Below are 17,465 nucleotides of genomic sequence, written 5' to 3'. Positions count from 1 at the left end.
CTAAGGCTTCCATTGGCTCTAAGAAGGCGCCAGAAAGTGGAATGAGAGCTCTGCAGTCTCTGGGCGAAAAACTGCAGGAGTGTTTGTGAGTGGTCAGGCAGGGAACACTGACACTGGAGCGCGCGTGCACGAGAGGACTCCATTTTGTCTTTCTCTCTTTGAAGGAATTCAACGTCGCCCGGTTGGAATATTATCGTTATTTTACGAGAAAAATAGCATAAAAATTGATTTTAAACAGCGTTTGACATGCTTCGAAGTACGGTAATGGAATATTTTTACATTTTTTGTCACGAAATGCACCCGCACGTCACCCTTCGGATAGTGACCTCAACGCACGAACAAAACAGAGCTATTTCAATATAACTATGGATTATTTCGAACCAAAACAACATTTGTTGTTGAAGTAGAAGTCCTGGGAGTGCATTCTGACGAAGAACAGCAAAGGTAATCCAATTCTTCTAATAGTAAATCTGAGTTTGGTGAGGGCCAAACTTGCTGGGTGTCAAATTAGCTAGCCGTGATGGCCGGGCTATCTACTCAGAATATTGCAAAATGTGCTTTCTCCCATTCTTCTCTGCAGATCCTCTCAAGTTCTGCCAGGTTGGATGGGGAGCGTCACTGCACAGCTATTTTCAGGTCTCTCCAGAGATGCTCGATTGGGTTCAAGTCCGGGGTCTGTCTGGGCCACTCAAGGACATTTAGAGACTTGTCCTGAAGCCACTCATGCGTTGTCTTGTCTGTGTGCTTAGGGTCGATGTCCTGTTGGTAGGTGAACCTTCAGCCCAGTCTGAGGTCCTGAGTGCTCTGGAGCAGGTTTTCATCAAGTATCTCTCTGTACTTTGCTCCGTTCATCTTTCCCTCGATCCTGACTAGTCTCCCAGTCCCTGCCTCTGAAAAACATCCCCACAGCATGATGCTGCCACCACCATGCTTCACCGTAAGGATGGTGCCATGTGCTTTTTACTGAGGAGTGGCTTCCGTCTGCTCACTCTGCCATAAAGGCCTGATTGGTGGAGTGATGCATAGATGGCTTTCCTTCTGGAAGGTTCTCCCATCTCTACAGAGGAAGTCTGGAGCTCGGTCAGAGTGACCATCAGGTTCTTGGTCACCTCCTTGATCAATGCCCTTCTCCCCCGATTACTCAGTTTGGCCGGGCGGCTAACTCTAGGAAGAGTCTTGGTGGTTCCAAACTCCTTCCATTTAAGAGTGACGGAGGCCACTGTGTTCTTGGGGACCTTCAATGCTGCCAAAATTGTTGGTATCCTTCCCCAGATCTGTGCCTCGACACAATCCTGTCTCGGAGCTCTACAGATAATTCCTTCGACCACATGGCTTGGTTTTTGCTCTGACATGCACTGTCATCTGTGGGACCTTATATATACAGGTGTGTGCCTTTCCAAATCATGTCCAATCAATTGAATTTACCACAGGTGGACTCCAATCAAGTTTCAGAAACATCTCAAGAATGATCAATGGAAACAGGATCCACCTGATCTCAATTTCTAGTCTCATAGCAAAGGGTCTGAATACTTAAGTAAATAATTTATTTATGTTTTTCTAAAAACCTGTTTTTGTCATTATGGGGTATTATGTGTCGATTGATGAAGTAAAATGTGTATTTAATCCATTTTAGAATAAGGCTGTAATGTTACAAAATGTGGAAAAGGTCTAGGGTTCTGAATACTTTCCGAATGTACTGTATGCCCACCAGGCTTTTACCTGCCATGCAGGGCATCTTGCAGGGTCTATCAGTCAGATGAGTTAAAGCAACAAGGAGCAAAAATCAATACAGTGCCTGCAGTATGTCTAAAGGCGCCACAGCAGTAGAGATGCCTGAGGATTTCACTGAGTGGAGTGGATGAGGTGCTACAGGGTTTGGGTGAGGGACTCTAATGGCTTCCTGATTGTGTTGTGAGTGTTTGTCTCTGTGAGGTGGATGTAGGCTGCATAGAAATGGAACATAAAGAGCAGCCATCAGCATTAGGAAAGTGTGCCAGCCAGCCAGAAAGCCCTGGTGGTTGCTATTTAATCAAATGAATCAAAGCCTGCTTACCACAGCTTTTCTCCTTGATTTTGTATTATGAGCACAATGTACTAATTCAAGTGGCATTGTGTGTGTGTGTGTGTCGTGTGTGTGTGTGTGTGTTTGTGTGTGTATTATTATTTGACCATGCTGGTCATTTATGAACATTTGAACATCTTGGCCGTGCTCTGTTATAATCTCCACCCGGCACACCCCTCATAGCCTGGTTCCTCTCCAGGTTTCTTCCTAGGTTTTGGCCTTTCTAGGGAGTTTTTCCTAGCCACCGTGCTTCTACATCTGCATTGCTTGCTGTTTGGGGTTTTAGGCTGGGTTTCTGTACAGCACTTTGAGATATCAGCTGATGTAAGAAGGGCTATATAAATACATTTGATTTGATTTGATTTGTTGTGTGTGTGTGTGTGTGTGTGTGTGTGTGTGTGTGTGTGTGTGTGTGTGTGTGTGTGTGTGTGTGTGTGTGTGTGTGTGTGTGTGTGTGTGTGTGTGTGTGGTGCAGTGTTGCTCTGTGGGCTGGCTATGTCCGGGCTGAGGGTGAGGTCATCCTTGCGTGGGCCATACTCGGACCGACCATATGTTACATAAAAACAGCGTGAAAGTCCTAATCCTTGATCGCAAAGCATTACGCAACCTCTCTCTGCCAAAGGGCAATCCATCTGTCCCTCATCATCATCCCAGGCAAACAAATATGATGAGAGGAACTCATTATAGTAGATCTGTAGATCTATCCAATGGCCAACTGTCCAAGGGCAAACATTGGCCATTGTTTGTGCTCCTTCTTTTCACTCAGGTCATGCACTGTCTGACTGTCTGTTTCAGTTTGTTCACAGATGTTGAGGGCACCAAACCATGAGTAAAACATTCTCTCCACTCAAGCAATTTTCTGATGGAGAGAGACATTCAAAAGTTTCAGCTCCCAGCCCTCTAATCGGTTCATGCTAATTTCTTATGCAAAAAGTGATGACAAATGTTTGAGATCTAACCTGTTTGCTGCACATAGGCCTATTTGATCAAACACCAGGAATGAAAGATATTGGATATGAGCCAGGAATGATCAGTCATCCCTAGGGGGGTTAAATCCTGGATATGCCATGCATGATAAAGATGATCCATGCATGATAAAGATGATCCATGCTTGATCAACATCAGGTCAGTAGACTTACTGGATTCCATTTGCATGGTCTCCTGATATGAGCTTTGAGACCAACATACACCATGAACAGATATTGCAAAAGGATAAATATATACATTACCACTCAAACGTTTGGACACACCTACTCTTTCCAGGGTTTTTCTTTATTTTTACTATTTTCTACATTGTAGAATAATAGTGAAGACATCAAAACTATAAAATAACACATATGGAATCATGTAGTAACTGTCACGTTTGTTGTATGAAGGAGCAGACCAAGGCGCCGATTTTATTATAACTGTGAAACTATGCAAGACATACAAATAAACCAATAAACAAAACAACAAACCGTGACGAAGAGGTGCAACATACACTAACTCAAAATATAATCTCCCATAAACCAAGGTGGGAAAAACAACTACTTAAATATGATCCCCAATTAGAGACAACGATGACCAGCTGCCTCTAATTGGAGATCATCCCAAAAAAACATAGAAAAACATAAACTAGAACCACACAACATAGAACATTTTAACTAGACAAAACCCCCTGTCACGCCCTGACCTACTCTACCATAGAAAATAAAAGCTTTCTATGGTCAGGACGTGACAGTAACATAGAATATAGTTCATATTTGAAATTCTTCTCCACCCTATGCCTTGATGACAGCTTTGCACACTCTTGCCATTCTCTCAACCAGCTTCATGAGGTAGTCACCTGGAATGCATTTATATAAACAGGTGTGCCTTGTTAAAAGTTCATTTGTGGAATTTCGTTCCTTCTTAATGCGTTTTAGCCAATCAGTTGTGTTGTGACAATGTAGGAGTGGTCTGCAGAAGATAGACCTATTTGGTAAAAGACCAAGTCCATATTATGGCAAGAACAGCTCAAATAAGCAAAAAGACATGAAAGTCAATCAATCTGGAAAATGTTCTGAACTTTGAAAGTTTCTTCACGTGCAGTTGCAAAAACCACCAAGTGCTATTATGAAACTGGCTCGAATGAGGACCGCCACAGGAAGAATACCCAAAGTTACCTCTGCTGCAGAGGATTAGTTCAATAGTTACCAGCCTCAGAAATTGCAGTCAAAATAAATGCTTCACAAAGTTCAAGTAACAGACACATCTCAACATCAACTGTTCAGAGGAGACTGTGTGAATCAGGCCTTCATGGTCGAATTGCTGCAAAGAAACCACTACTAAAGGACACCAATAATAATAAGAGACTTGCTTGGGCCAAGAAACACGAGCAATGGACATTAGACCGGTGGAAATCTGTCCTTTGGTCTGATAAATCCAAATTTGAGATTTTTGGTTCCAACCGCCGTGTCTTTATGAGACGCAGATTAGGTGAACAGATGATCTCTGTATGTGTGGTTCTCACCGTGAAGCATGGAGGAGGAGGTGTGATGGTGTGGGGGTGCTTTGCTGGTGACACTGTGATTTATTTCGAATTTAAGGCACACTTAACCAACATGGCTACCATAGCATTCTGCAGCAATACGCCATCCTATCTGGTTGGATGATTCCCTGTGGCTCAGTTGGTAGAGCATGGCGTTTGCAATGCCAGCATGATGTGTGCAACTCCAGGGTTGTGGGTTCGATTCCCACGGGGGGCCAGTACAATTTTTTTTAAATGAAATTAAATGTATGCATTCACTACTGTAAGTTGCTCTGGATAAGAGCGTCTCTGCTAAATGACTAAAATGTAAAATGTAAAAATTGTTTGTGCTTAGTGGGACTATCATTTATTTTTCAACAGGACAATGACCCAACACACCTCCAGGCTGTGTAAGGGCTATTTGACCAAGAATGAGAGTGATGGAGAGCTGCATTAGATGACCTGGCCTCCACAATCACCCGACCTCAACCCAATTGAGATGATTTGGAATGAGTTGGACCGCAGAGTGAAGGAAAAACAGTGAACAAGTGCTCAGCATATGTGGGAACTCCTTCAAGACTGTTGGAAAAGCATTCCAGGTGAAGCTGGTTGAGAGAATGCCAAGAGTGTGCAAAGCTGTCATCAAGGCAAAGGGTGGCTACTTTGAAAAATGTAAAATCTAAAATATATTTTGATTTGTTTAACCTCTATGGGCTAGGTGGGACGCTTGCCCATAAATTGTAAATATACGCTTGCGTCCCACCTACTCAACAGCCAGTGTAATCCCGTGGCGCGTTATTCAAATACCTAAAAAATGCAAAAACTTCAATTTTTCAAACATATGACTATTTTACACCATTTTAAAGACAAGACTCTCGTTAATCTAACCACACTGTCCGATTTCAAAAAGGCTTTACAACGAAAGCAAAACATTAGATTATGTCAGCAGAGTACCCAGCCAGAAATAATCACACAGCCATTTTCAAAGCATGCATATATGTCACAAAAACCAAAACTACAGCTAAATGCAGCACTAACCTTTGATGATCTTCATCAGATGACAACCCTAGGACATTATGTTATACAATACATGCATGTTTTGTTCAATCAAGTTCATATTTATATCAAAAACCAGCTTTTTAAATTAGCATGTGACTAGCATGTGACTAGCATTCCCACCGAACACTGCCGGTGAATTTACTAAATTACTCACGATAAACGTTCACAAAAAACATAACAATTATTTTAAGAATTATAGATACAGAACTCCTCTATGCACTCGATATATCCGATTTTAAAATAGCTTTTCGGTGAAAGCACATTTTGCAATATTCTCAGTAGATAGCCCGGCATCACAGGGCTAGCTATTTAGACACCCAGCAAGTTTAGCACTCACCAAAGTCAGATTTACTATAAGAAAAATGTTATTACCTTTGCTGTTCTTCGTCAGAATGCACTCCCAGGACTTCTACTTCAATAACAAATGTTGGTTTGGTCCCAAATAATCCATTGTTATATCCAAATAGCGGCGTTTTGTTCGTGCGTTCAAGACACTATCCGAAAGGGTAAATAAGGGTGACGAGCATGGCGCATTTCGTGACAAAAAAATGGTAAATATTCCATTACCGTACTTCGAAGCATGTCAACCGCTGTTTAAAATCAATTTTTATGCCATTTTTCTCGTAAAAAAGCGATAATATTCCGACCGGGAATCTGCGTTTAGGTAAACAGACGAAAGAAAATAAAGCATGGGGTCGACTCGGGCACGCGCCTAAGCCCATAGTACTCTGATCGGCCAATTGCCAAACGCGATAATGTGTTTCAGCCAGAGGCTGCCTCGATATCATTCCGCTTTTTCCCGGGCTCTGAGAGCCTATGGGAGCCGTAGGAAGTGTCACGTTAGAGCAAAGATCCTCAGTCTTCAATAAAAAGAGCCAAGATGAACAACAACTTGTCAGACAGGCCACTTCCTGCATGGAATCTTCTCAGGTTTTGGCCTGCCATAAGAGTTCTGTTATACTCACAGACACCATTCAAACAGTTTTAGAAACTTCAGGGTGTTTTCTATCCAAAGCCAATAATTATATGCATATTCTAGTTACTGGGCAGGAGTAGTAACCAGATTAAATCGGGTACGTTTTTTTATCCGGCCGTGTCAATACTGCCCCCTAGCCCTAACACTTTTTTGGTTACTACATGATTCCATATGTGTTATTTCATAGTTTCAATGTTTTCTCTATTATTCTACAATGTAGAAAATAGTAAAAATAAAGAAACCCCCTTGTATGAGTAGGTGTGTCCAAACTTTTGAGTGGTACTGTATATCGTATACAAGGTACAACATTTTGATTGTAATGCTGGTAAAAAAAAAGAATGACAATGCAATTGCAAAAACTATCTAAAAGCTAAGGCACTCATTCGTAGGCTACGTTGCGCTGTCCATGGTCGTGAATGACCAGTATGGCCGTTCACAAGCATGCGGTTCTCATCGTTGCCCAGCAATGAAGTAGTTCACCCCATATTATCCTTCTTATTCCCCCAATTTGCCTGTGGCGAGAGGAGAAGGATGTTTAGTTCATCACACTGGCCCAGTTGCGGATTGCGCGTGGAGGAGGGGCGTGAGGGAATCCCGGGCACGGAAGGGTTACAGATATCGCGCTATTGTCGTACGTTATCAAAGGAAGTGAAGGTGGAAGAATGAATGGACCGCGATATGCAGCCAGGGAGAAGAACATTCTGTCGAATTTTAAAAGTTTGAGCGGAAAGACGATGTGTTTTGTTATGTCATGGACTGTTATTGCCTTGGCAGTCCAAAGAAGTGGATGGATTCCTGGGCGAATCAGCAGCAATGTTAACGGGACTGACTGAGCTTGAGGAAGCATCTGTGCACGTCTCGCACCATTGCTCAAGCAGCATCAACCGCGAAATGAACATTCTGGTATATTGTGAACATTTAATGCTGTAGGTGTAACTTATTTTAGACACCGCCAAAGAATTGGTGCAGTAGACTATATTGCAAGTGAAGTCTCTAAAGAAATGTTGGCGGTGCACAAAGATGCTCTAAAAACAACCGGAAGAAGTGAAGGTGACAGTCGACTATCAACATGGGGATTTATGAATCATTGACTTAAACATTGAATTAACCTATAGGCTATAGCGCAATAACTTTATTTTAGAGAATTAAAAGCCCGAAGACCCTGCTTGTTTCAGATGCTACGGGACATCCTGGCATTTGGTGGTTTTCAAGCGGTTCCTCAACGTGACACTGCACGCACACTGTGCGCTTTGGCTCAAAGTGAGCAACGCCGCGGTCTCGGCTGTGTTATTTGAGTGAGAACCGGACAGCCAGTGGATGCCGCAAAGTTGTTTGGGTCGAAACCGAAACAAGTGAAGGGTCAGGGGGCTGTTTTTGGGAATTCCCCATCCGACTGCGCCTTATTACACCATGGATGACTCGGGGATAATTCGGCGTCGGAGGCTGCAGGTGAGGGTCGGGTGTAATGTGTTTGATAGTATCTCTCATGTCACAGTTCGTTCTATGTAGGCTACACTCATGTCAATAGAAATCGTACACAATGTGCCATTGAGTTGAGATTATGTTCAATACAATGTGTAGGTTAGTATGTTAATAACCAACTACCCACACACAACATCCTTTTTAGAGCATGTGTTATAACAACTGTGTTATGCATTTACGACTTCATGTGCTCAGCTGCAGAAATGTTGATTTAATGTATCTCAGCAGAGGTCAAATTCATAAGATGCTTGGCGACTCTATGTCTATAATGCCATTCAAGGTAATATCTCCATAATGAAAATGTACCCATGCATATTGATATGACATGTTCATATTACTGAAGCCTACGTGTTCATCCATTATGAAGTAGCCTGGTTAAGTATGGTCACCCCTCCCCCTCGGAGTGTGATTCAGTCAAGTGAACTGAGCTGAGTGGTCAGCCAGCCAGCCAGCCAGGCAGAGGGCCTTAGGGCATCATTAGGGCTGGGCAGTATAGTGATGAAGAGGAGGGAGGATAGAGAGCTGGGGATGGAGAGACTGGGGATGACCATTACTCAGTTTATTTATTGTGCTGGGAAAATCCACCTCATGGCATTGTCAACACTCTCAATTCCATCCTGTGTGTGTGGGGTCTGTGTCTGTGCACATATGCTTGACTTCACAGTATTTCATGTTTTATTTTACCTGGCAATTCAATTAAGAACAAATCATTAATTACAATGATGGCCTGGCAAGAGGCAAAAAGCAATGTCAGACAAAATGGACGACACATACAGAAGACACTGGCAACAGCACAAACACAACAGCAAACAGACAGTGGATGTGTGTGTGAAGTAAAACACAACAGCAAACAGACAGTGGATGTGTGTGTGAAGTAAAACACAACAGCAAACCAACAGTGCATGTGTGTGTGAAGTAAAACATAAGGCAAAGCAAACTAGTGACAACAGGTGACAACTTGAAACATCTACATGTCTCAACAACAAGCATGAGTCATGAATGTGCATAAGGAAGATGTGTGTGTATGCCAGTGTGCTTCTCTCTGTGTGTTTATGAGGATGGATAGTGTCTGGATGACCATCCTTCAGATTCATCCAACAGCTCATCTCCCTGGAGTCTCATCATCCCAGCCACTCTCACAACCGTTAGTGTCTGTTTAAAATCCCCCTTCTGGCGCATCTCTCATCTCTCTGCGCCATATGGTGACACACCCCACTCCCACAGAGAGCAGGTCAAGGGTCAGCCCCATAATGCACTGCTTCAACATGACTAACATTAAAAAAAAGTCTTTATATCTGCTCCAGACACTATCTCTCCAGCCTCCATACACACACACACACTCACTCACTCACTCACTCACTCACTCACTCACTCACTCACTCACTCACTCACTCACTCACTCACTCACTCACTCACTCACTCACTCACTCACTCACTCACTCTCACACACACACACACATGTATATACATGTACAGTATGTACAGTAGCATACAGGGGAAGGACCGATCTGAATAATGTGTGGGGTATTGAGGATGGTGTGCCAGCCAGTGGGGATGACATGACACTTCCATACTACAGCATCACCCTCTTCCCCAGCCCCTCTCCATCTGTCAGACATGGGACGGTAAGCCAATCACTGACACTGACTGAGGTGATGAGCAGGCCCCTGTCTAGGTTCCGATCACCTCCCCAGACTCACTTTCTCACCATTGTCCTTCGTGTGTCCACGAAATGATGGGGGCAGCGGCAGTGTAGCTGTGGGCAGGGAGCCCAGCCAGTACTGTTTCATAACAGCCGGGGCCATTTCTCCTCCGGCTCAGACAAGAGGAGCTGAAGGGCATGACGTCAGACGACCATTTATAGTGCTGCTGTTTCTCCTATCTCATGGCAGGGTCCGGCAGCAGCATTACTCTCTGCCTGCCTCTGTCTGATCCTCATGGCTGGCTGGTGTCTTAGCCAGCCCATCTCATTATCAGAGAGCTTCACATAGATTACTGCCAGGAAGTGGTCTGGGGGAAGATAATTAAAGTAGCACCATATTGCTGATATTGAGGTGTTGTACAAAAGCTGAAGAACATACGTACATCCAGGTACTTTTTGCAGGTGCTAGAGTTCTAGGTGAATTTATGTTTAATAGAAAGGAAAACACTGCACCCTGCTGCTCATACTCCCAGGGGATTTTAGTACAACAACGTTTCGAACATTAGTTCTTCGTTCATCAGCATCCATATCCCAGCTGGGGGTGGAAGGTTCTATATACAGTGCTTTCAGAATGTATTCAGGCCCCTTGATTTTTTCCACATTTACCTCTTAAGGCTTGAACCCATTTTTCCCAATTTTCGCCTAAAATGACATAGCGAAATCTAACTGCCTTTACCTCAGGACCTGAAGCAAGGATATACATATTCTTGATACTATTTCAAAGGAAACACTGAAGTTTGTGGAAATGTGAAATGAACATAGGAGAATATAACACATTAGATCTGGTAAAAGATAATACAAAAAAAAAACATGCATTGTTTTGTATTTTATTTGTACCATCATCATTTGAAATGCAAGAGAAGGGGCCATAATGTATTAGTCCAGCCCAGGCGCAATTTAGATTTTGGCCACGAGATGGCAGCAGTGTATGTGCAAAGTTTTCGACTGATCCAATGAACCATTGTATTTCTGTTCAAAATGTTGTATCAAGACTGCCCAAATGTGCCTAATTGGTTTATTAATAACTTTTCAAGTTCACTACTGTGCACTGTCCTCAAACAATAGCATGGTATTATTTCACTGTAATAGCTACTGTAAATTGGACAGTGCAGTTAGATTAACAAGAATATAAGCTTTCTGCAAATATCAGATATGTTTATGTCTGTCAGCGAATGCTAGGAGTGGTGGTAGGAGTCAGGCGCAGAGAGCAGAGGTAAGGAAAAAATGTATTTATTCCTCAAATGCAAAAAACGGTCGACGCCAACACAACCGGCGTGAATTGCGAAGTGCCCAATTACAACGGGTCCACAGTACGCATATAAAATAACACAAGTAGATCGCCAGCACATACAAAAACACTCTGACGAAAATAATCCCGCACAAACTTGGGCGGGCTAAACAGGCTTAAATAACCATAAATCAAGAGACACAAATAAGGAACAGGTGCAAACAATAAGACATACCAAACGAAAAGGAAAAAGGGATCAGCGGCGGCTAGTAGGCCGGCGACGACGACCGCCGAGCGCCGCCCGAGCAGGCAGGGGAGCTACCTTCGGTGGGATTCGTGACAATGTCGTGGGAAATTTTCTTGTTACTTACAACCTCATGCTAATCGCATTAGCCTACGTTACCTCAACCGTCCCGAGGGGGACCCACCAATCCTGAAGAGGTTTTAAATATTTTTTTTTCCCTCATCAATCTACACACAATACCCCATAATGGCAAAGCAAAAACAGGTTTTTAGAAATGGTTGCTAATTTATTAAAAATGAAAAACAGAAATATCATATTTACATAAGTATTCAGACCCTTTACTCAGTACTTTGTGGAAGCACCTTTGGCAGCGATTACAACCTAAAGTTTTCTTGGGTGTGACGCTACAATCTTGGCACACCTGTGTTTGGTGTGCTCTGTCAGGTTGGACGAAGAGCGTTGCTGCACAGCTATTTTAAGGTCTCTCCAGAGATGTTAGATCGGGTTTAAGTCCGGGCTCTGGCTGGGCCGCTCAAGGACATTCAAAGTCTTGTACCAAAGTTATACTTTTTTTTTTGCAAATGTATTAAAATCCAAAAACAGAAATACCTTATTTACATAAGTATTCAGACCCTTTGCTATGAGTCTTGAAATTGAGCTCAGGTGCATCCTGTTTCCATTGATCATCCTTGAGATGTTTCTACAACTTGAGTGGAGTCCAGCTGTGGTAAATTCAATTGATTGAACATGATTTGGAAAGGCACACACCTGTATATATAAGGTCCCACAGATGACAGTGAATGTCAGAGCAAAAACCAAGCCATGAGGTCGAAGAAATTGTCCGTAGAGCTCTGAGACAGGATTGTGTCTAGGCACAGACCTGAGGAAGGGTACCAAAACATTTCTGCAGCATTGAAGGTCCCCAAGAACATAGTGGCCTCCATCGTTCTTAAATGGAAGAAGTTTGGAACCACCAAGACTCTTCCTAGAGCTTGCCGCCCTGCCAAACAGAGCAATCGGGGGAGAAGGGCATTGGTCAGGGAGGTGACCAAGAACCCGATGGTCACTCTGACAGAGCTCCAGTGTTCCTCTGTGGAGATGGGAGAACCTTCCAGAAGGACAACCATCTCTGCAGCACTCCACCAATCAGGCCTTCATGTTAGAGTGACCAGACGGAACCCACTCCTCAGTAAAAGGCACATGACAGCCTGCTTGGAGATTGCCAAAAGGCACCTAAAGACTCTCAGACCATGAGAAACAAGATTCTCTGGTCTGATGAAACCAAGCTTGAACTCTTTGGCCTGAATGCCAAGCGTCACGTCGAGCAAACCTGTCACCATCCCTATGGTGAAGCATGGTGGTGGCTGCATCATGCTGTTGGGATGTTTTTCAGCGGCAGGGACTGGGAGACTAGTCAGGATTGAGGGAAAGATGAACGGAGCAAAGTACAGAGAGATCCTTGATAAAAACCTGCTCCAGAGCGCTCAGAACCTCAGACTGATGTGAAGGTTCACCTTCCAACAGGACAACGGCCCTAAGCAAACAGCCAAGACAATGCAGGAGTGGCTTCGGGACAAGTCTCTGAATGTCCTTGGGTGACCCAGCCAGAGCCCGGACTTGAACCCGATCGAGCATCTCTGGAGAGACCTGAAAATAGCTGTGCAGTGACGCTCCCCATCCAACCTGACAGAGCTTGAGAGGATCTGCAGAGAAGAATGGGAGAAACTCCCCAAATACAGGTGTGCCAAGCTTGTAGCATCATACCCAAGAAGGCTTGAGGCTGTAATCACTGCCAAAGGTGCTTCAACTAAGAGCTGAGTAAAGGGTCTGAATACTTATGTAAATGAGATATTTCTGTTTTTTTAAGAATTTTGCATACATTTCTAAAAACCTGTTTTTGCTTTGTCATTATGGGGTATTGTGTGCAGATTGATGAGGGGAAAAAACGATTTAATCCATTTTAGAATAAGGCTGTAACGTAACAAAATGTGGAAATTGTCAAGGGGTCTGAATACTTTCCGAATGTGCTGTACATCCAATCACATGTATTCTATTAATTAGGAATTCTTATTGAAAGGATATAACCCCGTGAGATGCACCATCCCGTGTTGAAGCGGTTACCAGCGCACCACGTTCTGCTCTGGGCTGAATACACAAGTATATTGTGGTGCATCCGGTGGAACAGTGACTTGTAACTGGGAGTTCAACCTCCCCCCTGGGCCACAGCATAGTGTACTATATTGTACACAGCATTACAATCAGGCAATATAATCATGAACCTGAACTGTATTTGTAATGCTGCCAACCACTGCAATCACAGGACAATGCAGTCTATTTGAATATTCATAGACATTTGGCGTATGTTTTGTCATTGTGTCACAAACATCCCAATGTGGTTGCGACTCAGAGGGATGATTTAGACTCCTCAACCCACAGTGCAGAACCTTCTGGAAGAGCAGTCATCCTTGTCAGAGAGAGAGAGTATAATTGTTTTGCTTTCAAATCTGTGATCAGTCCGTGGGAACGGTACGGTTGTGACAGAGCTCCATCTGTCGTCATTCCGCTCCAGATCCATCAGATTCAGAGAACCAATCTCTACCGTCAGCCAGTCACTGCACTTTTATTGTGTTTAACATTCAGAAAGCGGAAACTCAATTACAATCCCTTTCATTAGTCTCAGCTTCCTGGATTGACTGAGTCAATGACACAATGGCTGACCATTGATAAAGTCTAGATTTCAGTGTGACATGAGTTTCTCCCCATACGGCCTGACAAAGTGAGACAGCATTAAAATATTGGTTCAACAATGACAATCATGCTGTTTGTAGGGCAGTTTGAGGAGGTGATCTTTATTCATTGAATAGTTTTTTATTAGGACACATGACATTATAACCTACATTATCTGACATTCTGATGCAAATCTAAAGCAAAAGAATATTCAGGAGGTGAGTCACCTTTTGTCAGACCACTTTCCAGACCAGATTTTATTCCATCATGTATGAGCTGATACGATACATTGGCTCTCAAGCAGCTAATCTCCTCTCCTGATCTCATTTGGTCTTTTTGAACCTATACGCTTCCCTGAATCTCTTTACTATATCCCTCTTCCATATCCCACTCCTGAGTTGGCTCTGAGGAGTAACCTCCTAAGTATTCCCGGTTCATGGTCCAGTTTCCTTCCTCCAAGGTAGGGCCCTGTCCATGGTGCTGATTCCTTCCTCCAAGGTAGGGCCCTGGCCATGGTGCTGATTCCTTCCTCCAATGTAGGGCCCTGTCCATGGTGCTGATTCCTTCCTCCAAGGTAGGGCCCTGTCCATGGTGCTGATTCCTTCCTCCAGGGTAGGGCCCTGTCCATGGTGCTGATTCCTTCCTCCAAGGTAGGGCCCTGTCCATGGTGCTGATTCCTTCCTGCAACGCAGGACATTTAAAACTTCTAGTGAATTTGACGTTTTAAAAGGCTTCTGAAGTTTGAAATTGTCACGCTGGTATAAAGGATTTTGTAGACAGGTGCAGGAATACACAATAAGGGTTTTTAATACACCCAAAACAAACACGTATACAAAAACACTGGGCTGTACCCAAACAAAAGAGCGAGGGTCAACCTCGTTGAACGACACAGGACAATACCCGTAATCTGAGGTGGGACCAAGTCATTGTTTTACAAGTCACAAGTAAGTCTCAAGTCTTAGCACTCAAGTCCCAAGTCAAGTCCCAAGTCAAGACAGGCAAGTCCGAGTCAAGTCTCAAGTCCTAAACTTTGAGTTTCGAGTCCTAAACAAGTCATAATGTGCTCTTCACCAAATGTAATACCATTTCATATTTTTAACAAGAGTAATAGTTAGTTTATTACATTTACTCAAATCATGAATGCTTTTAAGTCAGGTCGAGTCATAAGGCTTAAGTCCAAGTTAAGTCACGAGTCATTGGTGTTAAAGTCAAAGTTGAGTTGCAAGTCATCATATTTGTGACTCGAGTCTGACTCGAGTCCAAGTCACCTCTGCCCGTAATACACAATATACAGTATATAGCACGCAGAATAACAGCTGCACCAACACATAGGTACTCACACCACCAACGGTCATGGGAACAATAATCGACCCCCCAATGGAAACCAAAGAACACATATATTGTCACGTCCTGACCCTTGTAAGATATCATTTTTTATAGTAAAGTAGGTCAGGGCGTGACGGGGTGTTTTTGGTGGTTTTCTATGTTTTCTATTTTTATGTTTACGTTCTAGTTTTTCTATTTCTATGTTGTTGTTTTTTGGGTTGATCTCCAATTGGAGGCAGCTGGTGCTCATTGCCTCTAATTGGAGATCATATTTAAGTTGGGTTTTTTTCTATTGTGTTTGGGGGTAGTTGTTTTCTGTTTTGTTAGATTAACCTGACTGAACTGTCGGCTGTCATTTTTGTTTATTTGTATTCAGTGTTCATTTTCATAAAAATTTACGATGAGCACTCAACACGCTGCGCCTTGGTCCCCTTCATATGATGCTCGTTACAGAACTACCCACCACGATTGGATCACGCGGCGTGCCCGGGCAGAGATGAATACCTGGTCTAATGAGGATTGGATCGAAAGGAGAAACTGGACTTGGGGCCAGGTAATAGACAGATATCGTAGCCTACCGGGAAGGAATGAGAGGCAATTGGGGGGGGGCACACGGGTAGTTTGGCGGGACCAGGGGTGAGACCTGAGACAACTCCCCGTGCTTATTGTGGTGAGCATGTGCCTGCCTCTCGCACTCTCTCTCCAGTGCGCCTCCATAGCCCAGTACGTCCTGTGCCTGCTTCTCGCACTCTCCCTCCAGTGCGCCTCCATAGCCCAGTACGTCCTGTGCCTGCTCTGCGCACCCGGTCCTCAGTGCGTTTCCAGTCCGGTGAGACCTGTTCCAGCTCCACGAGAAAAGCTTGCAGTGATAATCTATGGTCCGAAGCCTGTAGAGATGATCCATGGCACGAAGCCTGTAGTGATGATCCATGGCCCGGAGCCTGTAGGGATGTTCCATGGCACGAAGCCTCCAGAGGTAATCCATGGCCCCGGAGCCTGTAGAGATAATCCATGGCAAGAAGCCTGAAGGGATTATCCATGGTCCGGAGCCTGTAGGGATAATCCATGGCAAGAAGCCTGTAGGAATGGTCCATGGCGCGGAACCTGTAGAGACGATCCATGGCATGGAGCCTGCAGCAACGGTCCCTAGTCCGGAACCTATAATGACGCTTCCCAGTCCAGAGCCTCCGGCGACGCTCCTCAGTCAGGAGCCTCCGGCGACGTTCCTCAGTCCGGAGCCTCCGGCGACGCTCCCCAGTCCGGAGTCTTCGGCGGCGGTCCTATTTCTATGTTATTGTTTTTTGAGTTGATCTCCAATTAGAAGCAGCTGGTCCTCGTTGCCTCTAATTGGAGATCATAGTTAAGTTGGGGTTTTTCTATTGTGTTTGTGGGTAGTTGTTCTCCGTTTAGTTGTATGTTGCCTGGCGGAACTGTTTGCTGTCGTTTTTGTTTCTTTGTAAAGTGTTTTGTTTTTCATTAAAGAATAATTATGAGCACTCAACACGCCGCACCTTGGTCCCCTCTATACGACGCCCGTTACATATATAGAAAAACGAATCAGTGGGAATAGGGGACAGGTGTGCGTGATGAAAGTTACAGAAGGATCTGTGACAGCAATTTACATTTTGAAATTTCAAAATTGATTTTCTCTTGCTTAAAATTTATCAACCCCAACAAACATTTTCATTATTTATAATCAATATAATAATTCACATTTCCTGTTGCTGCTGGATTATTTTCCTGAAGTAGAAAACTGGCTCAAATTAAGATCCTACACCTGTTGGGCCCTGTCCATGGTTCTGATTTCTTCCTCCCAGACAAATAGAATGTTGCAATCTCTTTGATGCACCACATTGTTCTCTTTGTTGTCTAGACATGCCTCAGACACGCCACAGCAGTAAAGGGCCCTACTGATGACATCAGAGCAGACTCATTTTGATGCAATGCCGTAGTCGGCGTAGTGCATCCTGCTTTGTTCCTTTGGTTTCATACCTCTATATTCTGAAGGTTTTCTCTACATTCTTTCTTACTCTAACTAGTCTGCACTTGTAGCATAAAAAGATTTCCGCTCCTTGTGTATCAAAGCGAACTAGATGTTCTCTTCATAATCATGTTATGAGAGGTTACATGACCTGGATGAAAAAATATGCACCATGAAGAGTATCTATTGA

The 17,465-nt window shown here is 43.8% G+C and overlaps 1 protein-coding gene across 1 annotated transcript in view; it reads left to right on the top strand.

Annotated features, from left to right (window-relative positions):
• Positions 1–7,197: 7,197 nt before the first annotated feature.
• The window catches only part of LOC106607040 (microtubule-associated serine/threonine-protein kinase 1), a 56,978-nt gene continuing 46,710 nt past the window's right edge, over positions 7,198–17,465 (top strand). The window contains exon 1 of the mRNA XM_045720333.1: positions 7,198–8,034. Coding sequence (XP_045576289.1) covers positions 7,996–8,034 — 39 coding nt within the window. The 5' untranslated portion in view covers positions 7,198–7,995. The remainder of the gene's footprint in view (positions 8,035–17,465) is intronic.

Source organism: Salmo salar, chromosome ssa06, assembly GCF_905237065.1.
Source record: "Salmo salar chromosome ssa06, Ssal_v3.1, whole genome shotgun sequence".
In the NCBI taxonomy this organism is placed as follows: Eukaryota; Metazoa; Chordata; class Actinopteri; order Salmoniformes; family Salmonidae; genus Salmo; species Salmo salar.
The sequence above is the reverse complement of the archived record's forward strand: the minus strand, read 5'-3'. Positions and strand labels throughout refer to the sequence as shown.